The 27,549-nt window shown below is 66.4% G+C and overlaps 2 protein-coding genes across 5 annotated transcripts in view; one reads left to right on the top strand and one right to left on the bottom strand.

Moving 5' to 3' along the window:
* The first annotated feature begins 294 nt into the window (after nt 1-294).
* On the top strand, nt 295-5,151 carry CIMIP2B (ciliary microtubule inner protein 2B). 2 transcript variants are annotated; one of them, XM_074995902.1, is made up of 5 exons: nt 295-787; nt 1,468-1,628; nt 2,583-2,721; nt 3,026-3,235; nt 4,021-5,151. In XM_074995902.1, the coding sequence occupies exons 1-5, from the start codon at nt 721-723 to the stop codon at nt 4,107-4,109; spliced, it is 666 nt and encodes a 221-aa protein (XP_074852003.1). In that variant the 5' UTR covers nt 295-720; the 3' UTR covers nt 4,110-5,151. The 2 variants fall into 2 exon arrangements, with proteins under 2 accessions (XP_074852003.1, XP_074852002.1); XM_074995901.1 differs by lacking the exon at nt 295-787 and having other exon boundaries at nt 1,005-1,628.
* Nucleotides 5,152-5,274: 123 nt separating this feature from the next.
* RUSC2 (RUN and SH3 domain containing 2) overlaps nt 5,275-27,549 on the bottom strand; it is a 63,515-nt gene continuing 41,240 nt past the window's right edge. For 2 of the 3 annotated variants that reach the window (XM_074995898.1, XM_074995899.1), the window contains exons 2-12: nt 23,299-25,304; nt 18,409-19,143; nt 17,817-18,002; nt 16,512-16,655; nt 15,785-15,861; nt 11,049-11,223; nt 10,122-10,227; nt 9,260-9,306; nt 7,955-8,744; nt 7,658-7,816; nt 5,275-6,648 (exon numbers count right to left, since the gene is read on the bottom strand). In XM_074995898.1, coding sequence (XP_074851999.1) covers nt 6,468-6,648; nt 7,658-7,816; nt 7,955-8,744; nt 9,260-9,306; nt 10,122-10,227; nt 11,049-11,223; nt 15,785-15,861; nt 16,512-16,655; nt 17,817-18,002; nt 18,409-19,143; nt 23,299-25,219 — 4,521 coding nt within the window. In that variant the 5' untranslated portion in view covers nt 25,220-25,304 and the 3' untranslated portion in view covers nt 5,275-6,467. The remainder of the gene's footprint in view (nt 6,649-7,657; nt 7,817-7,954; nt 8,745-9,259; nt 9,307-10,121; nt 10,228-11,048; nt 11,224-15,784; nt 15,862-16,511; nt 16,656-17,816; nt 18,003-18,408; nt 19,144-23,298; nt 25,305-27,549) is intronic. The other variant, XM_074995900.1, reaches the window with a different exon arrangement.

The raw sequence follows: 27,549 nt of genomic DNA, 5'->3' as shown, positions 1-27,549 counted from the left end.
GCAGATCGGGGGCAGGGAGCGGAGCAGAGTGGGGGGGTGGGAGCAGATCGTGGGGCGGGAGCGGAGCAGAGTGGGGGGGTGGGAGCAGATCGGGGGCAGGGAGCGGAGCAGAGTGGGGGGGTGGGAGCACATCGGGGGCAGGGAGCGGAGCAGAGTGGGGGGGTGGGAGCAGATCGGGGGGCGGGAGCAGAGCTGAGAGGGGGGTTGGAGCAGATCGGGGGGGCGGGAGCAGAGCAGAGCAGAGTGAGGGGAGGGGGGAGCAGACGGGGGGGCATGGGGCATTTGCAGCTTTCTCCCAAGCTCCTGTCCGTGGCCCAGGCACAGGGGTGCTGATGAGAAGAGCTCACCAGCGCCAGCTCCCCAGCGTCCCATCCCACAAGGGTCTCATGGGCGCTGGCCCGGCTGCTCCTGCCCCGGTGCGGTGTGGGCCGGTGACGGCTGCTGGCAGGGCAGGGCAGGGCAGCACCCCAGGCCTAGAGGCTGCAGCCAGGCGGTGCCCTGGGACATGTTCAGCAGCTCGGGCACAATGGGTCAGAGCCGCTGGCCCTGCCTGAGCCCTGCTGCCTGGGCCGTGTTCACAGCTTTGCCAGGTCTGGCCCGGGGTACGAGTTCAGGCTGGGGGGGCCCCACAGGCAGCTCCTGAGCAGCCCCGAGGAGCTGGCGCACCCGCTACCCCAGCATTGTGCCCAGCCCGCGGAGCAGACGGAGGCGCCGTGTGAGATGAGGCCAGACGGGTGGGCAGCAGGAGCTCACCCGCTGGGCTGCTGCGTCATCCCAGGCTACACGGGTAGGACAGGGCGCTGCTCCCCTTGCTCCCTGGGTGCCGCAGCCGGGGGTGTCTCTGCTGGCCTTGCCCACCCCCGCCGGGGAGTTTGTCGACAGTGCCAGCTCTGTGATCCCTGCTCAGTCCAACCCTCCCCGAGCCTGTGCTGGGCCCCGCTCACCTGCAAGCAGGCCGCCTCCACGCAGGGACCTCTCTGGCCGGAGCCCTGGGGTGGGTAGGGCCGGAGAAGCCTCGTCCCTCCGTCCCCTGGCTCAGGGGCAGCTGTTGGGGCATCTCTCCCCGTGCCCTGTGCTGGGCTCAGCCGGCAGGAGGCGCCGCTCAGCAAAGGGCCCAACGCAAGTACTGCAGGGCCTGCCAGACGGCCATGGCAGCACCTCTAGCAGGGCCAGGACTGCCCCCACCTCTCCAGAGCCACCCTGGGCAGTGCCCCAGGCAGCAGGGGCTGGGCACCTGGGGCCTTTTTGCTGGTCATTGTGAAACAACAGGGGGGAGCTGGCAATGCCCCGACACCCTGAACATCTCCAGTGCCCCTGGGACTCGCCTCCAGGGTGCCAGGCTGCAGCTCTGTCCTTGTGCCTCTCCCTCGGGCTGGCCTCAGGCTCAGCCCTCCCTGGCTGGCCCCCACTCTTGCAGCTCCCCTGTGCTAACTGGCCATCCTGCTTGCTCCTCGCCATCCGCCCCAGGATTCATCCCCAGGGCCCAGAACCTCTTCGCCAAGACCTACTCGGAGATCTGCAAGGAGGCCAGGAGCAGCTTTGCCAAGCAGCAGTGGAGAGCCGCGGCCAAGGAGCAGGACCTACAGGGAGCAGGGCCGCGGCCCCAGGGCACTGGGCAGGAGGGCAAAGTAAGAGTCACCAGGCCACTAGGCATCTTGCCGCTGCACAGGACACCCACCCTGCGCCTGCCCCATGCCCCTCCTGCACCCACCCCTCCCATTGCCCCAGCCAGTCCACCCCATGCACCCCTGCAGGGCTGCAGTGTTCACCTAACGTCCTTCCCCTGCTCTGGGTGCCGCCCTGCAGCTCTGGAGCCCTGCACTGGCCTCTGCCGCTGCCTCCGTGCCTGGAGATACTGGCTCTGAAGCAGGTACCTGCAGCCCTGCTCCCCGCAGCCCATCCCCAGGTGTGCAGTGCCGCACTGTGCCGCTCCCTGCCATGGGGCCAGGAGGTACTTGGCTGCCTGCACCGCTCAGGGATCCCTTAGTGCTCCCTCTGCCAGGCAGATCAGCCTCATTTTACAGCGGGGGAAACTGAGGCCTGGGTTTTGTGGCTTGGCCAGGGTCGTTCTGGGACAGGTCTCCTGAGTCCTGGCCATGCCTGCCCATGGCCCCCAGCCACCTTTCCGCTGCGTGGGGGAGGGGGAGAGGCTGAGGCCACATGGGCCTGAGGAGTGGAATGGGCTGGGAAGGGCAGAGCAGGCCTTTGGGCTCCGACTGGAGGCAGGCCCCGGGGGCGGTGGAGAGCGTCTCCAGCCAGAGCCCTAGGTTGGGGCTGCAGTTCTGCAGGCTCAGGCCGAGGGCCCAGGCCAGCTGGGGCTTGCAGCGGCAGCATTGGCAGACCCAGAGGCCAAGTATCGCAACCCCTCAGCCCGGCTGTGCATAGACCAACAGAGACTTGGGGAGGGACCTCAGGAGGGCACTGAGCCCAGCCCCTGCCCAGAGCAGGACCAGGCCCAACCACATCATCCCAGCCAGGGCTGTGTGGAGTTGGGACTTACCCACCTCTGGGGCCGGAGATCCCACCTCCTCCCTCGGCAACACATTCCAGTGCCTCACCACCTCCCCATTGTGCACCCCCAGCGCCTCACCGGCAAGCCCAGCACTCCGCACCCAGCAGGCCTGGCAGCAGCTGCCCCCTGTGCGGCGCGCTTCGCCTTCCAGCCGCAAGGCTCCCCCTGCGCCATGGACGACAGCAACCCCCACAAGTGCTTCATCTCGGGTGAGCCGAGCCGAGCCGGCCGGGCTGCGACAAGGGGGCCAGCAGTCAGGGGAGGAGGAGGGTCCTGGGAGCCCCACTCTTCACTCCTGCAAGGACCAACCACCTTCCCAGCCAAGGTCCTGGGGTGTGAGCGCAGAGCTGCTGGCGCCTGGGGCAGTGGCTTGATGCCCTGACCTGGGGAGGGTGGTTTGGCGGCGCAGGCCGGGGAGGGGACAGCACTCCCCACAGACTGCCCCCAGGTGCAGGGAGGACGGCTGGGGTGCCAGGCATCAGGGCTCAGCTTCTCCTCCTGTGGCCTGGGCAGGCTTCACCGGCTTTGTGCCCCACGCCCGCTTCCTGATCGGGGCAGGTTACCCGCTGACCACCCACCGCGCCCTGGTAGAGTTTGGCCACCTGGCCCGGAAGAGGGGGAGCAGGCCCACGGCGGGGAAAGGCAGCCCCACCCTCCCTCCGCTGCCGAAGTTGTACCCCACGGACAGGGGGCTGCTGCTGCACTACGCAGGCCACGTGCCAGGTGAGCCCGGTGGCGGCTGGTGAGGGAGGGACCGAGCGGCCAGCACAGGGTGTGGTCACTGTGGAGAACAGGGCGCTCCCCTGCCTCTGGCTCCTGCGAATCTAGCGCAAGGAAGGACTCACAGCAGACTCCTTACCCCCCTTAATTCAGACCCCACCCCAGCCTGGGCCCCAGACCCTCCCCATCTCCCTCTGCTGCCCGACCAGGCCAGCACTGGCACATGCAACGCAGGCGCTGGAGGGGTGCCTCAGGTCTGTCACTCGCCTGCCCCGCTGACGTCAGGACGGCAGTTGCCCCCCAGCCCCTCTCCCCAGTCATACGGCGCTTGTGACGCACCGACTGCTCGACGCCCCCAGGCGGGGACAGCGGGTCAGGAACACAGAGTCAAGGGGCTTTGGGGACCCGCCCGTTTCGAGGTTGATGTTGGTGGGTTAGTGCTGCCTGTAGCCAGAGCTGGGGTGGGCCCCTGACACAGCATCCCCGGCACACGGAGAGCAGCCCACAGCCCGACCTGGACGGAGCTAGCTGCTAAACTAAGTGGGGGCACCTCCTGCCTGGCTGGACCTGCACCCCTCACCCAGGGCCTCTCCAGCTCAGCGAGAGCAGCAGTGGTAGCCCAGGGCCATACAGCCCGTTGCTGGGGCCAGTGCCAGGTTAGCCTGGGGCTTTACGCAGACGAGCGCCCAGCCCTGCCCCGGGCAGTGGCTGTTCCCTCCCCCAGCTGCAGCCCCAGGCAGGCCCCCCAGCACCACGGGCTCTCACGGGCACCGTCTCACTGCCCCCAGGCTACAAGTTCCAGTTTGGGCACACCTGCGGCCAGCTTACCCACAATGCCCTGGGGCTAAGCACCCTGGAGAAGCGGACGGCAGACTAGAGGCCATGGTGGGCCAGGTCCCTTCCCGGCACCGTTTGGAGCGCCACCGCCATGTGCCAGAGCAGTAAAGAGAAGGCGCCAATAACATCGCTGCCCCCGTGCCCTGGAACGTTGGCCGGCCCCGCCCGCGCGCCCCACCATGCTGCTGTGCCGGGTCCAGTTACCTCAGCACAGGCCCATGTCTTCCCCAGCCCACAGCCCTGCCGGAGGAACCCCATAGCCCTCAGGACAGGCAGCACTGTACAGCACAGCCGGGCGCCTGCCCGCCCAGTGAGGGGCAGGCAGGGAGCAGCCCTGTCCCCGTTCTGTGGCTGTGGGTACCCTGTGTACTGGGTGCCCTGCACAGCTGTCACGGTGGTGGAAAAGGACCTGGGCACCCTGCAGGGTGGGGAACCCCACGTGTGAGCCTGTGTCCCGGCTCCCCCCACTCACCGCGCTGCCTGTGTCTGGACAAGGGCCCAAGCCAGCTGTGCTGTGGGTACCGAGGCCAGGAAGCTGCCTCCCCCAGGAAGGGCCAGTCCAGGCGAGCATGGTGCCGCAGGGCATGGGCTGGTGCCTAGGCGGGGCAGTGCCCTGTGAGCTGAGCCCTGCTGGGTGCACATCTGAGCCGGTCGTGTGCCGCACGACTGCACTGCTAGGGCTGGGTTCGCTGGCACCCCACCTCTGACAGCCAGGCCAAGGCCAAGGCCAAGGCCAAGGCCAAGGCCGGGGAGGGCCGGCTCTGCACACACGCAGGCGGCTGGGGCCAGCCCAGGCAAGAGGCAGACAGAGGGGGCTACTCACAGTGGGGCGAGAGCCCCCTGCTCAGTTTCCTGGCAGTGGCTGAGGGCAGACTGGGCACGGGCACTGCTGCTGGGGCCAGGAAGGAGGTGCTCCCCCGGCAGGCTGACGCCCATGGGGGCTGCGTGCATTGGAGGGGCTCCGGCTGTGGCCTGTGTTCCCTCTGATCTTTTTCTGTACCCCAGGGCAGAGGTGGCTGTGCACCCCCTGTAGAGAGCCACAGCCGGCTGAGGGCGCGCTGCTCTCGGCGGGGTGGCATTTGAGGTGCTCCTGGGCAGCCAACCAGCTTCAAGGGCCCAGCGGCTGCAGCCGCCCTGGGCTGGGCTGTGCAGGGCAGGGCAGCGTGTGGGCAAAGGGGCTGCAGATGACAGCAGGAGGCAGAGGCTGCAGGGAGCTGGGTCAGCACCTTTTTTATTAATATGCCTCATAAATAAAGAAATAAATACAGGCGGCCCTGCCCCCTCGCGGGCACGACCAGTCACACCGGCCCGTCGGCCACACGCGCTATGTACAAGCAGCAGGACACTGGCAGGACGTGGCCCGCGCCCTGGGGGAGCCAGGCCGGCCACAATCCGGCACCGACGCCGGTGCCACCTGGCACTAAACACTGGCATGGCCTTACTGCACTAATACTGCCGCTGCCTGGGCAGAGGCGAACACGGCACGGCTGGGGTAGTGACAGCGGGGCCTCCTCCTGGGAGCGCAGGCCCTGCTCCCTTCCCCCCCCAGGCACTGCTGGCAGGACCCTGCCTGCCTGCCTGCCTGCCTCATACAGCCCTGCCAAGAGCCTGGCGCCCTCTACCAGCCCCTAGCCACACTGGCAGAGCCCCAGTGCCATGCACTGCCCCTCCCTCCACCTGCCTGCTGGGACCGGCCCCCCACATTTCTCTCAGCTGGAGGCACTGCCCCCTCCCGCCACGCTGGAGCAGCAGGTGGGGGGGATGCACCCCAGAGCCCTGCATGTGCCCAGGCTGGAAGGAACCCTCGGGGCTCAGCTCCCTCTAACACTGCCTGGCTCACCACACACGCACGCATGCAGGCAGGCCCAGGCGGCGAGGGTGACGGCTTGGTGCCATGCATGCTGTGCTCACTGTGGGCCGGGCTCTCACCCAGGTACCACGGGGAGCCCTGGGGCTGCTCCGTGCTACACATTCCAGGCCCCGAGCAGGCCGCAGCCCTGAGCTGCAAGCAGCCCGCAGGGCAGAGCAGTGCAGCCTCGTGCCACAAGGGGGCACCCCACCTAGCACAAGCCCCGCCTGCCAGAGCAGTGCATGCTGGGGGCTGTAGTCCCACTGCCAGCCCCGCCCAGGCCAGGAGCCAGCGTGCCCCAGCCCCTCAGGGCACACGGCTATGGGATGCCGCCTGCTACGTCCGAGTCCACGGCACACGGTGCTGGGGCTGGGAGAGCCCGGCGCTGGCTGCATGCATGGCAGCACCATGCCGCCCACGTGGCCCCACGGGCGCAGCAGCCTGGGCATGTGCACGGGGGGTGAGCGAGGGATGGCTGGAAGGTCGGGGAAGGGGCAGACTCACGAGAAGCTGCATCTGGCCCCCAGGCGGGCAGCCAATGGAGCAGCCTCAGTAGTCCTCGTCCGCCAGGGGGGTGACGTAGGCGACAGGCACCAGCCCGCTCTGAGAGCCCAGGCTGCAGCGCAGCCAGTCGCTGTCCACCTCGGCCAGCACACGCAGGACAGCGCCCTTGTTGAAGCTCAGCTGCCCCGCCTCGGTGGCAATGTGGTGGCAGAGGGCTTTCACCTCGCTGCAGGGAGAGACAGAGCGTCAGCACGCCGGGGGAGCACGTGCACGCCAGCCAGCCCCCCGGGCCAGGCAGCTACACCCAGCGCCCCCATCGCACCCACTGCGGGAGTGCCCAGCCCAGCGCCTGGTGTTTGTGGGGGCAGGGTGTGGATCTATCAGCCATGGGGGGCACAGTAGGGCAGTTTGGGGGGCGGCGCATGTATCTCAGTGCCTGGCAGAGGGTCCGGGACAGGCTGGGGGTGTGGGGGGCAGGGCGTGTATCTCAGTGCCTGGCAGAGGGGCCGGGGCAGGCTGGGGGTGTGGGGGTGTGATGGGGTTCAGGGGTCCCCCTGCACTGCACCCCAGTCGCTGGCAGGAGTGACTCTCACTCAGCAGGTACAACAGGAGGTTTATTAGGCAACAGATGCCCAGTTTCTCACAGAAGCGACAGTACAGCAGCCAGAGACAGTCCTTCCGACCCGTCCTGGGGAGAAGACCCCGAGGGGTGCCCCTCTGGGGTGTAGCTTTCCCCCTCCTCGGGCTGGCTGCCTTCCAGCTCTCTCTCCCCCCAGCCTCCAACTGCCGCCCCCGATTCAAAAACCAGCTCGGCTCCTCCCTCCTCTTCGTTCAGGGCAGAGGTGTTACCTGCCAGTTGCAGCCCCAGCGTCATCCTTAGCCACTGGGAGCTGCTCTGCTTGTCTCTCACATCCAGCCTGAGTCTCGCATTTGCACTCCCCCCACTCCATCACAGGGGGGCAGGGCGTGTATCTCAGTGCCTGGCAGAGGGGCCGGGGTGGGTTCGGGGAGGGGGGGTTCAGAGGATGGGAACCCTGCCACCGCCCAGGGGTGCCACTCACCCCATCAGCGTCAGGCTGCATGAGCCGCCGGGTGCCAGCAGGGCCCCAGTGCAGGGCCGTGGCCTGATCTCCCGTAGCCCCTGGAGCCGGGGATGAGACAGGGCCCCAACCACCCCCACAGCCGCTCAGCTCTGGGCCCCCAGGATCCCGCCCCCACAGCCCAGCACTGCTCACCTGGGCGCTCGGGGAGGCTGCTCTTCGGGGCGCTCCCTGGGCTGCGGTGCCTGCGGCCGCTCGGGCTCAGGGGCCGCCTCCCTCCACACGCCTGCCCCCACTGTCTGGGCCACACGCTGGAAGACGGCTCGGTCCAGGGTCAGCCAGCCGGAGGGCAACCTGCCAGGGGGGCAGCGTCAGGGGCAGGGAGACGAGCAGCGCTGCTGTCCCACGGCCAGCAGCGCTGGGACCGGGCCCAGCTCAGAGCCCTCCCGCTCCCCGTGAGCTCGGGGGCCAAGGCCCCTGCCACGCCCCTACCTGTTGGGCTGCCTGGCCTCCTTCTGCGCGTTCCTGGCCCCGAACAGGCGCCCCCACTTGATGGGCTGGCTGGTGTCGGGTGCCCCGGGGCCGCTGTCCTCCGCAGGGGGTGCAGCCGCCTGCTCCCGCGGGGGCGCCCCGCCTCCCTTCTCTTTGCTGCGCTTCAGCTCGCAGAGCACCGAGTCCGGTGGGCTCCCCATCCAGGAGGGCTGGCGCCGGTCGCCAACCTCCCCCGGCCTGTCCCCCGCCGCACCTGGCCGCCTCTCCTGCCCGGCCTCCTCGGCGACAGTGACGGCCTCCGCCCCCTCCACCACGCCCTCGCGGGGAGGGGGCGCCACCCCGCCCTCCGCAGGCCTGGGCCCTGCCCCCGCCCTCTTCTTCTCGGGTCGTGGGAACCTGGAGCCCTGGGCGGAGCCCTCAATGTACACCTGGGAGCTCTGCATGAGCTGGTACCACCAGCCCGCCTGCCTGTCCCGCCTGCCCTCGCCGGCACCTTCCTCCTGCCCGCTGGCGCTCCAGCCCTCCGGCCGCTCGGCCCGGCCCCGGCTGCGCATCAGCTGCAGGGTTGAGTGCGCCGACAGCAGCATGTCCTGCTGCACCCGCAGCAGCTCCTTCTGCTGCTGCTGCTCCTGGCCCGTGCGCCGCAGGCGGTCCTCGAAGAGCAGGTCCAGGCTGAAGGGCAGCAGGGACAGGGGCTGGAGCAGCAGCAGCAGCTCGTCGAACAGGGGCTGGCACGCGCCGTGCGCCAGGCAGAGGAAGCCCGCCGGCTGGTAGTGCGCCAGGACGACGTCTGCGGGGCGGAGGGAGGCGGTTAGAGCCCTCCCGGAGGCGGGGCTGGGGGGTGCTGCGTGCAGGCCGCCTGCTCTGTCGGGAGCCCCGGTGGGCCGGGGGCAGCAGGGCCAGGATCTTCCCAGCCCTCGCGGAGCAGCAGGACGAGCACAGGGCTTTGGGCACTGGCTGGGCAAAGTGGGGGGCTGGGGCTGGGGCTGGGCCGAATGGGGCAGGCCGTTCTCTGTGGGATTTAGCCCACTAAACCCAGCACCTGCTTTGGGTTCAGCCCCTGCATTGTGCCTGTCTGCTCCGCCCAGCCCCCAGCACTCTGCCCGGCCCCCTGCGCTCTGCCTGGCCCTGTGCCCAGCCCCCTGCACTCTGCCCAGCCCCCTGCGCTCTGCCTGGCCCTGTGCCCAGCCCCCTGCACTCTGCCCAGCCCCCTGCGCTCTGCCTGGCCCTGTGCCCAGCCCCCTACCCTGTGCCCGGCCCTGTGCCCAGCCCCCTGCGCTCTGCCCGGCCCCCCAGAGCACTTACCTTCGTGGTTATGCAGGTGGCTGAACCAGAACTCCAGGGACCGGAGGCTGCAGGGAAGGAAAGAGAAGCAGTGAGCATGAGAACCAGGGAAACCCCTTGGGCCCAGTTCCTTCCAGCTGGTCTGTGGGAAGCCGCACGGCCAGAGGGAGCATCTTCTCAGCTGAACCCGATGGGAACAGGTCGAGGTGTGACCGCGCGGGGCTGGGGTAATTCCCCACCAGCCAGCGAACGCCACGTGGGTGAGCTGCTGGTGTGACGTGCCCGAGTCCTGCACACCCAGCTGGCCTGGCCCCGGCCCAGCTTGCTGCACTGACGGCTTGTCGAGGGGCCCTGGGTGTTCTGCCTGCAGAGCAGTCCCCGAGTCCAGAGGCGCCAGGACAGAGCCCAGCTCGCCTGGGACCTGCCACCCCTCAAGTAGCTGCAGGAGCCCAGCGTGCAGCAAGATCTGGGCTCGCCCACCGCCATGGGGCTGGGGGGAGACAATGCAGCAGGTCTCATCCCTGAAACCCTGGCCAGCGTCTGCTCCCTGTGCCGCGGGGGGACCAGGGTTACTCGGCCAGAGCTCTCACCTGGAGCAGAGGAAGGGCAAAGGCTGAGCGAGGCCAGCCACAGCCACAACGGCCAGGGCATAGGCTGGTGTCTGCTGCCCCGACCCAGCCCTGCCAGGGCGAAGGGGGGAAGCATTGTCACTGCGCCTCCTTTTCCCAGGCTGGCCTTGCCTACTCCCTGCCAGCGGCTCCTGGCTGGTGGGCAGATGCTCCCCGCGGCTGGGCCCGGGGCGCTCCGGGCGAGGCTGGCAGGGGGGCGCTGGCCCTGCTCTGCCCTCGGTGGCGCTGCGGCCACACACAGGCGAGTCGCTTACTTGAGCAGGCCGAAGACGAAGGCGTTGAACCTCATGCTGTGGCTGGTCAGCTCGGTGAGCTGGCTGACCCTGCTGTACAAGCTGTGCAGCACCTTGGTGGAGGGGCCTGGCAAGAAAGACAGGCTGGGGGTGAGTCCTGGAGGGACCACAGACCACGCCTAGGGGATAGGATGAGCACAGGGTCCCCGCCTGCCTGCAGCACCTGGCTCCTGGGGCTGCAGAAAAGGGAAACCCCGTCCACCTGGGCCAGTTCCAGAGAACGAAGGGGCCCCGACGGCCACCACCCGGGCCAAGCACTGGAGAGTCACTGCCTGGGCGAGGAGACGCGCCCACTCCGGTCACACGGGGTCACCCGTCCTGGCGCCCCGCTCGCGCGGCAGGCAGGTGGGTACCCTGTGTCGCGCGCCTCTCCCGCTGTTCTCGGTGCCCATGGTGGGCAAAGGGGCCGGGAGGCGTCTATGGAACGTGCAGAGTCGCCTTTTCCTGCTCAGAGGCAGCGTCCTGGTTGTAAGCGCGGGGGCCAGGGCTGGCTCTGGGCGTGTTGCTCTTGAGGCAGGCGCCGGCGCGAGGCCGAGCCTGGGTGGGCCTGAGATGGTGGCATAGAGGGGTGCAAGGCCCAGCCCCTCTGTCAGCCAAGCTGCAGGGCGAGGGCAGGCGCCAGGGCCGGCAGCAGCCAGCCGTGGGGTCGGAGGCGGGGCGCAGTGGGGAGCTGGGAGCGGCTGGCCCGAGGCTGCACCTGGCCAGTGAGGGACAGGTGAGGTGCCCCCGGGGCTTGCATGGACCAGGGGGCCGTGAGGCCTTGGCCGTGTGGAATTCCCCAGCTGCCTGCTCAGGGGCGCTGGCTGCCGTGCCCAGCCCCTGGCCTCGTGGTGCGCAGCCCAGCGGGGCTCTGGGCCAGGACGGGGCGGCAGCAGCGCAGAACGGTACCGAGCTGGGTGGACGCCTCCACTACGCTCCAGGGGGTGTTCTTCCGCTGGCCAACAATCAGGTCCAGGACGTGGGCCTTGAGCCCGTCGCTCAGGATGTCCCAGATGGCCGGGCACAGGTACTTCAGGATGAGATGCCCCACATTGGGGCTCACCGAGCTGTTCCCCAGCTTGGCCTGGCGGAGAGAAGCAGGGTGAGGGTCAGTGGCCACCTACTGCGGGGCTCTCTGGGGAGGTCGGGGGGGGTGGCTGTCCTGCCCTGCTGGGTGAAGCTGACAGCTCGTGGGTACCCTCGGCAGCACCTGGCCAGAGGCCCCAGCTGGGAGCTCCCTGGCAACCCCGCCTGGGCCTCCGTCCCTGCTCTGTCGGCCTCCAGGGGATTCCCGGGCCACACACACCTCCACAGCTTGCTGCTCCTCGGGGCGTGGGACACAGCCCAGCCTCGGCCCCGGCAGAAACACCCCCAAGGACCGTACTGGGGGCAGGGGAGGCAACAAGGGCCCCGGAGTTGGTGGAGCAACTTCCCCTCCCCAGAGCAAGGCCGGCCGTGTTCCTCCCTTGGACGGCAGCTATGACGGAGCCCAACACTCACGGCATCCGGGCTCCAGTCGGGCACACCAAGAGCGGCCCCCGCGGCCTGCTCGCTGAGGCATTGCCCTTCCCGGAGAGGTGTCGTCTGGTGGGAGGGGAAGGGCCCTGCCCTGATGCCGCACAACCAGCCTGAGCTCTCCGGGGGCCTTTGCTGTTAGATAAGCCCCCAGCTCTCCAACAGCCCCTGTCACGGGACTGGATTTCTATATTGGGTCTGGCAGCCGTTTTACGTGCCCACTGCACCTGTTGTCCCAGCCAAAACGGGACAGATGGTCACCTTCTGGAGGGGCCACGTGAGGTGTCTAATGAGAGCTGGTGATGCCCTGAGTCTGCGTGTGCCACTTGTACGTCTGTATCATGTTGGTAGGTAGAGTTATGGGTTTAGTTCTCTAGCAATGTGTCAGTGCTGAGCTTCCCAGTAGGAAGTGAACAGTAACAGAGAGGGAGCTACGCTAGTCTGTGCACTATCAAAACAAACACGCAGTCCAGGAGCACTTTAAAGACTAACACAATAATTTATTAGGTAATGAGCTTTCGTGGGATGGACCCACTTCTTCAGCCCACAGCCAGACCAGACCAGGCTCAGTATTTAAGGCACAGAGAACAAAAACCAGTAAGCAAGGAGGACAGATCACACAAAAATGATCAAGGTGAGCAAATCAGAGAGTGGAGGGGTGGGGGGGCTGGGGGCGGGGGGGAGGAAGGTTGAGAATTAGATGAAGCCAAGTATGCAAACGAGCCCCTACAGTGACTCAGAAAATTCTCATCCCGGTTCAAACCACATGGTAATCCGCCGAATTTGAATATAAAAGACAGCTCGGCTGTCTCCCTTGCAATAGTGGTGAGAAAATTTTTCTTCAGCAACAGGCATACTGTGAAGTCATTAGCAGAATGGCCCACCCCATTAGAATGTTGACTAACTGGTTTGTGCGTCAGGAGTGTTTTTATGTCTGTTTTGTGCCCATTAACTCTTTGCCTAAGAGAGCTTGAAGTCTGTCCAATATACAAAGCATCTGGGCATTGTTGGCACGTGATGGCATATATGATGTTAGTTGAGGAACATGAGAATGTGCCCGTGATTCTGTGACTAACCCGGTTAGGTCCAGTGATGGTATCTCCAGAATAGATATGAGGACAAAGCTGGCAGTGGGCTTTGTTGCAAGGAAAAGTCCCAGGACTGGTGTTCCTGCGTAACAGACTGTGGCTGTTGGTTAGGATCCTCATAAGGTTGGGAGGTTGTCTGTAGGGGAGAACAGGAATGTCACCCAGGGCCTTCAGGAGTGTGACATCCTGATTAAGGATAGGTTGTAGGTCTTTAATAATGCATTGCAGTGGTTTGAGTTGGGGGCTGTAGGTAATGACCAGTGGTGCTCTGTTCTTGGCTTTTTTCAGCCTATCCTGGAGTAGCTGGTCTCTGGGTATTCGTCTGGTCCTGTTGCTTTGGTTTTTTTATTTCTCCTGGCAGGTAATTCAGGTTTATGAAGTCTGTTCTGGTCTGGCTATGGTCTGAGGTAGTGGGTCTGTCCCATGAAAGCTCACCTAATAAATTATTTGGTTAGTCTTTAAAGTGCTACTTGACTGCTTTTTTGTTTCGATAGTCAGAGGTGAGAACTCAGCCCCAGCCAGGGCATTGAGCTAAACAATGAGGTGGGAACCAGGTGCTCAGATGTTGAATCCAGACCCCAGATGCCTGGGATGTGTCAATAGGATACAGCCCAATGGTCATGTGACCTGAACTGAAACAAAGGAACAGGTCCAGTTCAGAAATGGGAGACTGTCTCCTGGGACTCGTCCAATGGCCGTTTGCCACAACAGCCCACCTGAGTCAGGTGGGAGTGGACCCTCCAGGGACTACGAAACGAAGAAGGGGCTTCGTCCTTCAACAGAAGAGAAAACAAGCGAGAACAATGGTGTGGACTTAGCAGAGTCCATCTTGGAACCTTTGTCTTTTGGTCTCCAAGGGTCCATGGGCCAACACTGGGCTAAACAATGGGATGGAAACCAGGTGCTCAGATGTTGAACCCACATCCCAAAAAGGCGGGACTTATCAATGGAATGCAGCCCACTGGTCAGGTGACCTGCCATGTAAATGACTGGGGCATGCTGGCAAAACCAGCAACCAATCGCATTTTGCCACAGCGGCTCACCTGGGGCAGGTGACTTAGACCCTCAAGGGCCTATGAGAAGAAGAAAGGGCTTTGGTCCCTAGACAAGAGAGGACCACGAGGTGAACCTAGCAACGTCCATCTTGGGGGAGAGAAGTCTGTTGTCCTCGTTCCAAGGATCCACGCACCAGCATGCTGACCCCAGCTGGCCAGATCTACATTTCTCCAGTAACTAAAACTATTTCAGTAACCTGAAATGGACTTTGAGAGACTTTCAAGAATCAGCAAATAACACCACTGGCCTGCATCAGCAGCTGTCTTTGATGTATGTGAAACATTGCCTTAATTCTTCTGTCTAACCCTGTTCTTTCTTTTTTGTTCATAAACCTTTAGCTATTTAGATCTGAAGGACTGCTGAGTGTGGTGATGACTGGCACCTCTGGCTGGACCCTTTACGGCCCGGAAGAATCTGGGTGGAGTTGGTTAAATAGGTTTAACAACCTCTCGCCTAAGTTGGGGGTTGTCGGTCTCGGCTGGTAGAGCAGCTGAGAAGTCTGTGGGTTTGCTTGTGTGGCTCTGGCTGGCCAGTGGGGCTGGCAGAGGTGCTGTTGTGGCTGATTGGATTTGCCTTAGTGAGAAGGAAACCCCAGCCTGGGGCTGTAAGTAGCTCGGTTTTAAGCAAAGATACTCTGGATTGATTTCCTTAGCTGTTCCCAGAAACCCCGTCATATTACATCGCCCCCCCACCCCCGGCAAATATAGTAACACCTTGTCATGTGACTGAATTTTATATTGGGTCTGGAAGCCATTTTGATGCCCAGTGTGGCTACTGGCTCCAAATATCATGCTAAGGAGGCCACGTGAGGTGTCTAATGACAGCTGGTGATGACCTGAATCTGTGTGTGCCGCTGGTGTGTCTGGGTCAGGTATGTGGGTAAAGTTAGAGCTTTTAGCTCTGTAGCTGGGTCAGAAAAGGTTTCAGTGCTGAGCTCCACAAGGGGAGGTGAGAACTCAGCCCCAGCCAGGACATTGGGCTGAACGACGAGGTGGGAACCAGGCGCTCAGGTGTTGAATCCACAGCCCAGATGCCTGGGATGTGTCAATAGGATACAACCCAATGGTCACGTGACCTGAACTGAAACAAAGGAGCAGGTCCAGGTCGGAAATGGGAGACTGTCCCCTGGGATTCACCCAATGGCCGTTTGCCACAACAGCCCACCTGAGTCAGGTGGGGACGGACCCTGCAGGGACTATGGGAAGGAGGAGGGGCTTTGTCCCTGGACACAAGAGAGAACAATGGTGTGGACTTGGCAGTGTCCATCTTGGAACCTTTGTCTCTTGGTCTCCAAGGGCCCATGTGCCAATGTGTGGACGCCAGCAGGCCGGATCTCCAGTGCTTTGACAACTGAGTCTATGTGACCTGAAATGAACTTTCAGAGACGCTCAAGAATCAGCAGATAACATCGCTGGCTGCGGCAGTGGTTACAACTGATGCGTGTGAAGTGTCGCTTTAACAGTTCTTCTCTCTAACCCTCGTCTTTCTTTTTTGTTAATAAATCTTTAGATATTAGATCTAAAGAGCTGGTGAGAGTGTTGTTTGGGTAGATCCAACTATATATTGACTGGGGCCTCAGGTTGGACCCTTTGGGGTCTGGAAGAATCTGAGTAGAGTTGGTTAAATAGGTTTAACAACCTCTCACCTGAGTCTGGGGTTGCTGGGCTGGGCTGGGCTGGGCTGGGGCAGCAGCTGGGCAGTCTGTGGGTTTGCTCATGTGGCTCTGGCTGGCCAGTGGGGCTGGCAGAGGTGCTGTGGTGGCTGGTTGGATTTGCCTTAGTGAGAAGGAAATCCCAGCTGGGGGCTGTGAGTGGCCCGGATTTTAAGGAAAGGGGCCCTGGAGTGATTTCTCCAGCTGAGCCCAGAAACCCCATCCTATCACACATACCCCGGCCAGCCCTGAGCTGAGCTCGCTGCCACCGCCCCCAGGAAAGGCTGCCCCATGCCGGTCAATGGGGTATGGCTGCCAGGTGGGCACTGCTTTACCTTCACCCCTGGATCCCGGCTTGTTCCGAAGTGAGCCACGATCAGATCCACCGCCGTGTTGATTGCCTTTACCAGCCCTGGGGACAGAGGTGGAGTCAGATCTCCTGGGCCTGTCTGGCTAGATCCTGTCCAAAGCTGGATTAGTGCCCCTGCCCCATGCCGGGCGAGGAGCCAGGCTAGTGCCCAGGGCCTCCCCCATCCCCTGCCTGCGACTGGCTAGAAGCCAAGGTAGCACCTTGCACCCATGGCCCTGCCAACGCCCCCTCTCTCCCGTGCCCAGGGTTGGCTCGGAGCCAGGCTAATATCCTGTGCCCATGGCCCTGCCAGCTTGCCCTCCTCACTGTGCCCACAGCTTGCTCTGGCAGGGCAGCAAGCTGGCGAACGGGCACAGCTTGTTAAGCAGGTGGCGAAGGACCACAGGGGCAGTAGCCAGACAGGTGCTGCTGGAGGCCAGGGCGGTTCCCAGCAAGGGGCGGCTGCACTGGGGGTGGGGGTGGCCGTTCCAGGCAGGCAGGACCTGCACAGGAGCTGTCGCTCCATCGGTGCTGGGGGCAGGGAGCGGGGCATGGGCTGGCCCTGGGGGGACCCGGCTAGGCTGACCTCGGCAGGGCAGCGTGCAGAGGTGGGGCTCTCTCAGGGGCCAGAGCCGGCTCCCAGCACGATGCCTCGCATGGGGAAGACTTGTGCCGTGACACAGCTTTGCCCCCTGGCCGGGGGCAGCACCTACCTTTCTTCTGTAGCAGGTCGATGGAGATGGACTCCGTGCTGCTCTCTGGAGACAGGCAGAACTCAGCCGGAGGCTTCTCCGCCAGCGAGAAGTACTCGGGGAAGAAGTCGGCATAGCCCAGCTGCAGCTGTCTCGTGGGCTGGCCTGCAAGGCCCCAGGATGGAACACATCACACCCCGCCTGGCTCTGATGGACAGCAGCAGGCGCCAGCCAGGCCCGGTGCGGGGCCCGTGGGCGCAGCTCTCGGCCAGGCCTGGCGTGGGACCCGTGGGTGCTGCTCTCGGCCAGGCCTGGCACGGGGCCCATGGGCGTGGCTCTCGGCCAGGCCTGGCGTGGGGCCCGTGGGCGCGGCTCTCGGCCAGGCCTGGCGTGGGGCCCGTGGGCGCGGCTCTCGGCCAGGCCTGGCGTGGGGCCCGTGGGCGCGGCTCTCGGCCAGGCCTGGCGTGGGGCCCGTGGGCGCGGCTCTCGGCCAGGCCTGGCGTGGGGCCCGTGGGCGCTGCTCTCGGCCAGGCCTGGCGTGGGACCCGTGGGCGCTGCTCTCGCCCAGGCCTGGCGTGGGACCCGTGGGTGCTGCTCTCGGCCAGGCCTGGCGTGGGACCCGTGGGTGCTGCTCTCGCCCAGGCCTGGCGTGGGGCCCGTGGGTGCTGCTCTCGGCCAGGCCTGGCGTGGGACCCGTGGGCGCGGCTCTCGGCCAGGCCGGGCGTGGGACCCGTGGGTGCTGCTCTCGCCCAGGCCTGGCGTGGGGCCCATGGGTGCAGGTATTGAGCTCGCACTCGCCCTGCCAAGCCCCAGTTGGAGAGTGACTCAGGACAGGAACTGGTTTGTCCTGCTGTGCCGTGCACGTCAGCCCCTGGTCTCATGCAAATGCTGGCCAGGCATGGCTGCAGCACCCCCCGTGCTGTGCAGTACGTCCCTGGCGCCTGGCTCACAGGCCCCAGGCCAGGCACCTCCGACCACCCTGCTGCCTCGTCCCTGGCCTGGCGGGTGCCTGGATTCGCTGCCCGACAGAGCCCCACAGCGCTACCCCCTGCCGGCCACACAGCGGCTCCTGCCCAGGCTAGAGGGACGCAAGGGCTGGAAGCTCAAGGGCCATGGGAAAAGGGAGAGGTTGCCCAGGCTCTGTTTGGCCCAGGGGCTCCTGGCAGGTGCCTGCCCTCAGGCAATCTCTGCCCGCCCAGAGCCAGGCCACGTGCTCTCAGCGGGGGCACATGCCCACAGGCACTGGGCCCAGGGCAGCAGCCCCCAGCTGACCCAGCCCTGGGGAGTGTCACCCGTGCTCCCCCCAGCAGCGAGGGGGAGGCGCACCATTCAGCCTGCAGTGAACGTGGCCGGCACTGAGGGAACCAGGGAACTCAAAGATGGGGTTCCTCCGGGCGAGCCGGGACTCCTGCTGCCTCCTGTCCAGGCTGCCCGCTAAGCCGCGGTCCAGCCCCAGGGGGTTCCTGCGCCTGTACTCCCGCCACTTCAGCGCTTGAGGGGAGAGGTGGTTGGCTAGCGGGGCAGGGTGCCGGGAGGGGGAGAGAGACAGACAGGGACAGGACAGAGACACAGCGTGTTAGTTACAGACCAGCAGCGCGTCAGAGCCGTTAGCAGTTGCGCGAGGGGGGAACCCGAGACAGAGTGGAGCGGCTGGGACAGGCCAGGCCCTTACGGAGAGCTCTCCGGCGGGGCGGGGCGGGGCGGGAGGCAGCAGGCCCCGGGGTGCAGGCTGCAGCGAGCGCGCACCGGAGCCGTGGGAGAGGGGTAGGGGTGGGGGCGGCTCAGGGCGGGCTGTAGCCCTGGCAGCAGGTGGCACGCGACAGCTCTCACCCAGCCTGGCGCGCAGAGCCGGGCCCGAGAGGCACACGCTGCCGGAACGCTGGGCAGACCCCACCGAGCCCAGCAGAAGGGGACCTACCATTGAGCGGCCGCACACCCACGCTGTTCAGCGGCCCCGAGCCGCCGGCCTCGCTGCTGCCTCTCCACTGGGGCTCCGCCAGGGCTGCGGCTCGGCTCGCGAGGGCCAGCGGCGGGAGGGAGCCGCCCTGGAACCAGTACTTGGAGACCTGGGCGCTCTGCTCCAACGGCTCCTGCCGGGGGCCGGGCCGGGGGCTCTCCTGGCAAGGCGGGGCAGCGTCGGCGGCCGGGGAGGCCCTGGTGGGAAGCAGGCTGGCCGAGAGCGGGCAGGACCTGCTGCGGGGCGGGTGGCTCTCACCCACTCTCTCGGGGGTGGGCGAGCAGGAGGAGGAGTCCTGGCTGTGGAAGAAAGGGCCAGCGCTGTGCGCCGGGGAGTAGCTCCCCAGGGGCGAGGGGCGGGTGCTCTCCGGGGCTGGCTTCTGGGTGTAGCCGTCACTGAGGGAGGCAGCGCCATCCGCCCCACGCTGGCCCAGGAGCGCGGCCTGGGACGGTCCCCCCACCCCTCCAGGTGGCTCCGCTGAGGTGGCCGAGGCCGAGGACTGGGAGTGGCTGGCGGGCTGCCGGCTGGCGGAGGTGCTGTAGAGCTGCGAGAGGCTGGCGGCCAGGTGGCTCTGCAAGGCCCGGGCCTTGGGCGGCTTGCTGAAGTGGTGCTGGAACACGAAGGGCTGGATGGGCAGCGTGGTGGGGCGCTGCTCCTTGCTGTAACGTACCACAGCCCTGCTGTCCCCGCCGCCGCCTGCGGGAGAGATGGGCAGCGTCAGCGGGAGGCTGGTCTGGGCTTCTGCGGGCTGGCACCAAGGCGAGCACTTGGGGCTCCTGGCACGGGCCAGCCAGCGCTGCCTCCTCGCCGACGTGGGGTGCTGTGCAGGGCCCCCCGGCTGTGGGGAGACAGGGGGATGGGCCTTACTTCCTCAGCAGCTGCTGTGCCATTCCCCAGCCCTGCCCTGGGCAGCGCTGGCCCACGGGCGCACCGCTCTCTCGCCGCCTCCCCAGCAAGCCCCGGCCTCGGCCCAGAACAGCCTCACGCCAATCCCCTGCCCTCACCAGCAGAACCCCACTGCCTCCACACCGGTGGGGACAGGAGAGCCGGGGCAGACGCCCAGGGGGAGGCAGACACTCCCACCTCAGCTTGCCAGCCCTCTGCAGCCCAGGCCTGGCCTGCAGCCACACCGGCCGCTCCCTGATCCTGCTGCCTGCCGAACCCCCTCTGCTCTGCCCCAGCTATACTGGGTGAGGCAGCGCCGGGCCTGGCCAATCCCTCAGCAGTCATTTGAAGAGTCAACCCTTTGCCCCTCTCCCCCAGCATCAGCCCCACACCAGCCCCCATCGGCGAAGGAGCAGCTGCCACGTCCAGTCGCCTCTGCACTGCAGCCGCACGCTGGGGAGACTCCGAACCCTGCCCTGGCCTGCAGCTTCGCCTGTCACACCCCACCCAGCGCCATGGGATGCTCCGCCCATGCCTGAGCAAGCCGGGGTACAGCGTCCTGGGCTCAGGGATCGGCAGAGCCCTGGGGCCGTCCCAGCAGGGCAGCGTGACCTATGCGGCAGCGAGTCAGCCCAGCCCCAGCTGAGCCCTGGCCAGGCCCAGCCAAGGCTTGTGCAGCAGCATGCCCCTTGCCCACACTTTACCTCTCCTCTAGCTTGGGGCCTGGCCCCTGCCGGGCACTCCCTCTACTGCCGCCAAGGGCACCTGTCCCTGCATGGCTGGGCAGGATGCAGGGGGGTTGTAACCAGAGCCCAGCCAGCACAGTGCTTTGGAGGGGGTAATGCACCTTCCGCACCCAAGCACGCCTGTGGTGACCCTCGCCGGGCGGGAGCCCCACACCCCTGGAGGCCAGCGGCTGGCGAAGGCTGCCTGGGAGCACGCCGGGCCCAGGCACGTCAGTGAGCTGATTCCATCAGCACAGGAACGCACCGATCACAGCAGCAACCAGGCACCAAACCTAGAGCCACGGGGCCGAGGGAGGGGAGCGCGGATGGCTGAGCTCGTGCTTCTGGTCCTACTGGCCATAGGCACAACTCACGTGTGCAGTGGAAGTTCTGAGCACCGGGGCCGTCCTTGTATTCCAAATGTCAGCTCCTGGCGTGACCTGCCCAGCAGCTCCCCGGCGGGGCCGGGTAAGGCAGCTCAGGGCAACTGGCCCAGTGAGGAACACAACCAGAACTGATGCCTGGGATGCACCAAGCGCACCGAATGGACCTTCCTGCCAACCTCCTGTTGGGAGCGTGGGCCCTGGCGCCTGCCCGCACAGACCTGGGACAGATGCCATCTCAGCCACGCTAGTCACAGCCAGACCCATGGGACTCCCTCTGAATGGCCAAGGGCACTGAGGGCCCAGGGGGGTCCTTCATTGGTCTTCAATCCCACCCAGGCCCATACAACAGGTGAGCTCACTGTGCTGGGCGTGCAGGGCCAGGCAGGGATCCCTGTACTGCGCTGGGCCCAGGCCGTACGGGACCTAAGCTGTGACGGGGGGTGCAGGGCTGGACAGGGATCCCTGTACCGCGCTGGGCCCAGGCCGTACGGGACCTAAGCTGTGACGGGTGTGGAGGGCTGGGCAGGGATCCCTGTACCGCGCTGGGCCCAGGCCGTACAGGATCTAAGCTGTGACGGGTGTGGAGGGCCGGGCAGGGATCCCTGTACCGCGCTGGGCCCAGGCCGTACAGGATCTAAGCTGTGACGGGCGTGCAGGGCCGGGCAGGGATCCCTGTACTGCGCTGGGCCCAGGCCATATGGGATCTAAGCTGTGACGGGTGTGGAGGGCTGGGCAGGGATCCCTGTACCGCACTGGGCCCAGGCCGTACGGGACCTAAGCTGTGACGGCGGGTGCAGGGCTGGGCAGGGATCCCTGTACCGTGCTGGGCCCAGGCCGTACGGGACCTAAGCTGTGACGGCGGGTGCAGGGCTGGGCAGGGATCCCTGTACCGCACTGGGCCCAGGCCATATGGGATCTAAGCTGTGACTGGGGGTGCAGGGCTGGGCAGGGATCCCTGTACTGCGCTGGGCCCAGGCTGTACGGGACCTAAGCTGTGACGGTGGGTGCAGGGCTGGGCAGGGATCCCTGTACCGCACTGGGCCCAGGCCGTACGGGACCTAAGCTGTGACAGGGGGTGCAGGGCTGGGCAGGGATCCCTGTACCGCGCTGGGCCCAGGCCGTACGGGACCTAAGCTGTGACAGGGGGTGCAGGGCTGGGCAGGGATCCCTGTACCGCACTGGGCCCAGGCCGTACGGGACCTAAGCTGTGACAGGGGGTGCAGGGCCAGGCAGGGATCCCTGTACCGCGCTGGGCCCAGGCCGTATGGGATCTAAGCTGTGACGGGGGGTGCAGGGCCGGGCAGGGATCTCTGTACCGCGCTGGGCCCAGGACCTCGCTGTCGTGCTACACGGCAGCTTTGGGAGCTCTGTGTGGACAGGGGTGAGTGAGCCGCGGGGTGAGTGAGCCGTGGCAGCAGCTCCGTCCCCAGGGAAGGATGACAACTTGGAGAAACTCCTGCCTGGGCCCAGCCATGTGGCCCCAGCCCAGGCAGGCCCAGTGTTTGCACCACTCAGGGCGAGAGCCCCAGCAGCAGAGCAGCAGACGGGTGCACGCATGGCTGGGGGCTCGGGGACCAGCGGCCCTTTGGGGGGCATATGCCACAAGCCACAGAACTCAGCACTCGGCCATGATCTGCCAGTGGTGCCCTCGGGCGATGCCCGGCTGAGCCCCACGCTCCCGGCAGCCTCCGCACAGGCCCAGCCCTCCCGCTAATCGCTCCCAGCCAGGTGGGGACTGGGCCAGCCACGTGCAGCCTCTGCAGCTGTGCAGCACCAGGAGAAACACAAACCCTCGCTGCCCAGCCGCCAGCAGCCTCTGACTCTCTGCCGAGGGGCCGCCCAAGCGCCCAGCCTGCAGGGAATTTGGCTCCCTGCTGCCCCAAGAGCCACTGACGCGGCCCAGACTCAGCGGCTGGGCCGCTCACATGAGACTTCCTCCGTCTCCCCAGGGAGCTGCGGCTTCAGAAAATGGGGGCGCACCAGGCAGAGGCAGCCAGGCCCCAGCAGGGCCGGCACCATCTCCCCAGGGCAATGCCCAGGCCGGGCTGCCTCCTGCAGCGACCGCGCCAGTCGCGCCCTGCGTGCTGCCATGCTGTGGCCGCTCCGCCTCTCGTCCCTGTGCTGGGGAGGGCTCGGCCCCGGGCGCCAGAGGAGAAAGGCGAAGGCGCCGCTCTCCAGCCTGGGGAAGCCGGTGGCATGACGGGCAGAAGGCTGGGCACAAACTGCCCCCAGGAAAGGGCTGACACTGCAAGACGCCAGTCTCGTTCCAGGACTTTCCACGTGGCTCTTCCCTGCAGCGGGGGGCCAGCCCGAGATCTCCCCTCCCCACACAGCTCCTCTCTGCCGCCCGGGGAGCCAAAGGGGCTGGGCCGTTCCCGGGGCCGGGAGATGGGATTTCCTTACCACCCCCCGCGGTGCCGGGCACACCTGCAACGGAGCAGGGCCTGGCGAGCCCTCACCCACCCATCCCGCCCCGCCAGCCCCTGCCCGCCCCGCCCCGCAGGCCCTCACCCGCCTGCCCCGCCCTGCTCCGCATGCCCTCACTTGCACCATCCCACCCTGCCCCGCCGGGCAGGACCCCACCCCACAGGCCCTCGCCTGCACCACCCTGCCCCGCCCCGCCCCACAGGCCTTCGCCTGCACCACCCCACCCCGCCCCACCAGGCAGGACCCTGCCCGGCCCCCGCCCCGCCCCACAGGCCCTCGCCTGCACCACCCCACCCCGCCCCGCCCCGCCCCGCCCCTGCCTGGCCCCCTCCCCGCTCCACCCCACAGGCCCCCACCAATGCTCCCTCTAGCTCTTTATGCCCTCGTGCGGAACGAACTCTGGTGTGCGCAGCAATACGGTCGCTTACCATCAGCCCTGGCTCTGACATCCCGTTGGCCAGGCCCGTCGGCAGAGCCAGCTCCAGCCCCCAGCCGCAGGGAGAGCGGGGCCTGTTCCGGGGCCGGGTGCTCCCTGGCGCCCGCGTCTTTGCCGGAACACGCCCTGGGGCTGGCCCCGGCCCCGGCCTCCACCCGGGAGCCCTCGCAGCTCTGGTTCAGGCAGCGACCGAACGGCATGGGTGGCAGGCTCTGGCAGCGCTGAGCGCAGTCCTCAGACAGCCCCAGGCCAGCCGGCTGCAGCTCAGGGATGGGCGAGAACTCCAGGGAGGAGTCGCCGCTGGTTCGGAGGGGCGGCGAGGAGCCGTTCCTCTTCCGGCCTTTCGCCAGCTCAGCGAAGGAAGTCACCCGCTTGGGGGGCGAGCGGAGGAGAGCCAACACCGGGCCGTCACCCAGCTTCCCCGGGCAGCTCAGCATGCGCTCCAGCGAGCCCAGCCTGGCCGTGGGGCTCCGGTCCAGGTTCCGGTCGTAGCTCCTGGAGCGAGGCCGGCCGGCGCTGAGGGTGGGCGGGGACACGTTGACATACACCTGCCCCTCGATCACGTTGCTCACCGTGGTGCCCTGGGCCTCTGCCGGGCGTCCCTCCCCGTCGCTCTCCTCTGGCTTGGCCTCCGGCCTGCGGAACAGGTAATACTCGGTGGGCTGGGCCGGGCTGCCTCGGGTGTGCTCCTCAGAGCAGCTGGTGATGGAGGAGCCTGCCGGGCTGGGCGAGGACTGGGACGACAGGTCGCACGTGACCAGTTTGTAGTAGTTCTGGGTGGCCACCACGAGCCGGGCTTGGCTCTGGAAGCAAGCGGTGAGGTCGGTGCTCTCCGCAGGGCACGGCTCGCAGTGCAGGTGGTAGGAGTTGCAGTTGGCATCTAAGACGGGTGACGACAGGTGGTGGCAGCCGCAGCCCTGCCGCGCGCGCTCGGGGGGCTGCGACTCACACGGCATCTTGGATTCGGTGGGGGAGGAGTGCAGGTCCAGGTAGAAGGCCCCCGTGTCCGAGTGGCTGCAGAAGGAGTCGTCGCAGGACAGGCTGGCCGAGTTCCAGTTGGAGCGCGAGTGGCCGTGCGCTTTGTTGTAGAGGGTGCTGAAGTTGACCAGGACCCCGTCTGAGCTATTGCACGAGGAGTCGCTGACGTAGCCCATCTGCTGGTCGCCGGTCTCAGACTGGCTGGACGTGCTGTAGCCGCGGCAGTGCTGGTGCTCGGGGCTGGAACAGCTGCAGGTCCGGCTGTGCCCTGCATCCTGGGTCCTCCCCGACTCCTCGGAGCCATTGTTCCAGTCCAGGTCAGCGCCCTCCAAGGAGGAGCTGCCCGGCCGGTAGCTGCACTCCTCCACCTGCATGCACTCCGAGGCCAGGGGGCAGCGGTTAATGTTGTGCCTCTTCTGGACCTCAGCACTGGGGAGTCTGTCCTCCTGCCCGTCCACCACGCCAGCCCTGCTGGCCGTGCTCCAGGGCGTCACGCCATGGCTGGCAGCATGGAGGTGGAAGGGTGGCAGCTCGTGCAGCGAGAAGGTAGGGTTGCCAGCCACCATGGATCCGTGCAGGTGGAAGGATCTGTGGCCCGGGCTGTCGCCGAGAAGCTCATGCCCCTCGCGCTGGCTCTGGAGGAAGGGATTGTGCCGCTTAGGGATGCTAACGGTGCCTGCATCCCTCGCTTGGTCATCAGCAGCCTGGGCCGGCGCACCAGGGGCCTGGAGCACGCCGCTGCACACCAGGGAGTCGGCCTGCAAGAGGTCCTGCTCCAGCAGAGAGGCAGGCCGCCGGACGCCCAGCTCTGGCTGGCCAAAGGGATTGGTTCTCTTGCTCCCGCTGCAGCACTGTCGGTCAGGGACCTGGCAATGGACCAAGGGAATGTGATGGACAATGAGCGTCTCGCCCGCCAGCTTGGGGGGGCTGTCCATCACTGACAGCTCCTGCAGCCCTCAGCCACGCCAGCGCTGCCCATGGGAGGGGCTGGCACAGCACATCTGGGCAGGGGCGTCACACCTGTGGGGAGACACAAAGGAAAGGGAGAGGTCGGAGCCGTCGGTCCAGGCTCTCCCAGCACCGACGCAGTCAACATGGACCCACTCAGCGGCAAGGACCCAGTGCGGAGGGCAGAGCTCGCCAGCCTCCCTCCTAGGGGCTCAGCCAGGACTGCAGTGACCCAGCGCGGAGGGCAAAGCTCCCTGGCCTCCCTCCTAGGGGCTCAGCCAGGACCGCAGTGACCCAGCGCGGAGGACAAAGCTCAATGGCCTCCCTTCTAGGGGCTCAAGCCAGGACTGCAGTGACCCAGTGTGGAGGGCAAAGCTCGCTGGCCTCCCTCCTAGGGGCTCAGCCAGGACCGCAATGACCCAGCGCGGAGGGCAAAGGTCACTGGCCTCCCTCCTAGGGGCTCGGCCAGGACCGCAGTGACCCAGCGCGGAGGGCAAAGGTCACCGGCCTCCCGCCTAGGGGCTCGGCCAGGATCGCAGGGACCCAGCGCGGAGGGCAAAGGTCACCGGCCTCCCGCCTAGGGACTCGGCCAGGATCGCAGGGACCCAGTGCGGAGGGCAAAGCTCAATGGCCTCCCTCCTAGGGGCTTGGCCAGGACCACAGTGACCCAGCGCGGAGGGCAAATCTCGCCGGCCTCCCTCCTAGGGGCTCAGCCAGGACCGCAGTGACCCAGCGCGGAGGGCAAATCTCGCCGGCCTCCCTCCTAGGGGCTCGGCCAGGACCGCAGTGACCCAGCGCAGAGGGCAAAGCTCGCCGGCCTCCCGCCTAGGGGCTCAGCCAGGATCGCAGGGACCCAGCGCGGAGGGCAAATCTCACTCGCCTCCCTCCTAGGGGCTCGGCCAGGACCGCAAGGACCCAGCACGGAGGGCAAATCTCACCAGCCTCCCTCCTAGGGGTTCGGCCAGGACCACAGTGACCCAGCATGGAGGACAAAGCTCGCTGGCTTCCCTCCTAGGGGCTCAACCAGGATCGCAGGGACCCAGCACGGAGGGCAAAGCTCACTGGCTTCCCTCCTAGGGGCTCAACCAGGATCGCAGGGACCCAGCATGGAGGGCAAAGCTCGCTGGCCTCTCTCCTAGGGGCTCAGCGAGGACCAGTGCTGCCCCACACAGCAAATGCCACTTCCAGGGATCTCACCCGGGATCCAGGTACCGCGCAGCCCTGGGGCCAAACACAGGCTGTACCGGTCTGCCTGGCTGCCCCCATCTTTGACCCCGAGCGCTCCCACCCACAAGGCAAGACTCCCTTTCGGGGAGCCCTCACCCGCCTCTCAGCTCCTGGGACCTCCCCCAAAGCCAGGTCTCCCCAGCAAGCAGCCAAAAGCCGGCCAACTGGGCCTGGCGCTCCAGTGAAAGGCAGCAGCCCTGAGCCCAGCCATCCCAACCACCCGGCTGCACAGAGCTCACCAGCCAAGGCTCCTCTCAGACCCAGGGCCCAGCATGCGGAGAGGCAGCGCTCAGCGAGCCGCATTGCCGAGCGCGTCCCAGGGCAGAGCCAGCCCTGTTCCCTCAGGCACCGTAGCCTGAAGTTAGCGTGGCCCCAGTTTCTGCTCCCGCTTTCCCTGGCTCCCCCTCTTGGGCAGACGTGGCCCCTCGGTGGGGCTGGGCCACCCTCCGGGAGCCTGCATGGACCACACCTGGGCCAGTACACAGAGCCCCCGGGCAGGCCCACGCTCTCTGGCTGCCCACACAGCGCCCTCCACGTGGCCAACGTGGCTCTTTTGCTGCCATTCACTTGGGAACGTGTGAAGCCCAGAGCAGGGCGTGGGATGGGCACAACCAGGAGAGGAGCTGGCTCAGAGCACAGCTGGCGAACCCACAGGCCTAGTGTGTGGCCAGGGAGTGGTGAGTCAATGCTTCCGGCGATGGGCCAGGAGATGGGATTTCCTCACCATCCCACCACGGCACTGGGCACACTGGCACCACACACCGTGAGGGCACGACTCGCACACTGGCACCACAGAGAACTGCACCACGCACCGCGAGGGCACGACTCGCACACTGGCACCATGGAGAACTGCACCATGCACAGCGAGGGCACAGCTCGCACACTGGCACCAGGGAGAACTGCACCACGCACAGCGAGGGCACAGCTCGCACACTGGCACCACAGAGAACTGCACCACGCACCGTGAGGGCACGACTCGCACACTGGCACCACAGAGAACTGCACCACGCACAGCGAGGGCACAACTCGCACACTGGCACCACAGAGAACTGCACCACGCACAGCGAGGGCACGACTTGCATACTGGCAC

This window comes from Carettochelys insculpta, chromosome 5 (assembly GCF_033958435.1).
Source record: "Carettochelys insculpta isolate YL-2023 chromosome 5, ASM3395843v1, whole genome shotgun sequence".
Lineage (NCBI taxonomy): Eukaryota > Metazoa > Chordata > Testudines > Carettochelyidae > Carettochelys > Carettochelys insculpta.
Note: the sequence above shows the minus strand (reverse complement) of the source record. Positions and strands in the feature narration are given on the sequence as shown.

Excerpts from the sequence above, each read along its gene's own strand:
- CIMIP2B (XM_074995901.1), top strand. The coding sequence starts at position 1,149 with ATGGCAGCACCTCTAGCAGGGCCAGGACTGCCCCCACCTCTCCAGAGC. Across the intron at positions 2,722-3,025 it reads CCACAAGTGCTTCATCTCGG|GCTTCACCGGCTTTGTGCCC; the intron begins GTGAGCCGAGCC and ends TGGCCTGGGCAG. Across the intron at positions 3,236-4,020 it reads CTACGCAGGCCACGTGCCAG|GCTACAAGTTCCAGTTTGGG; the intron begins GTGAGCCCGGTG and ends CACTGCCCCCAG.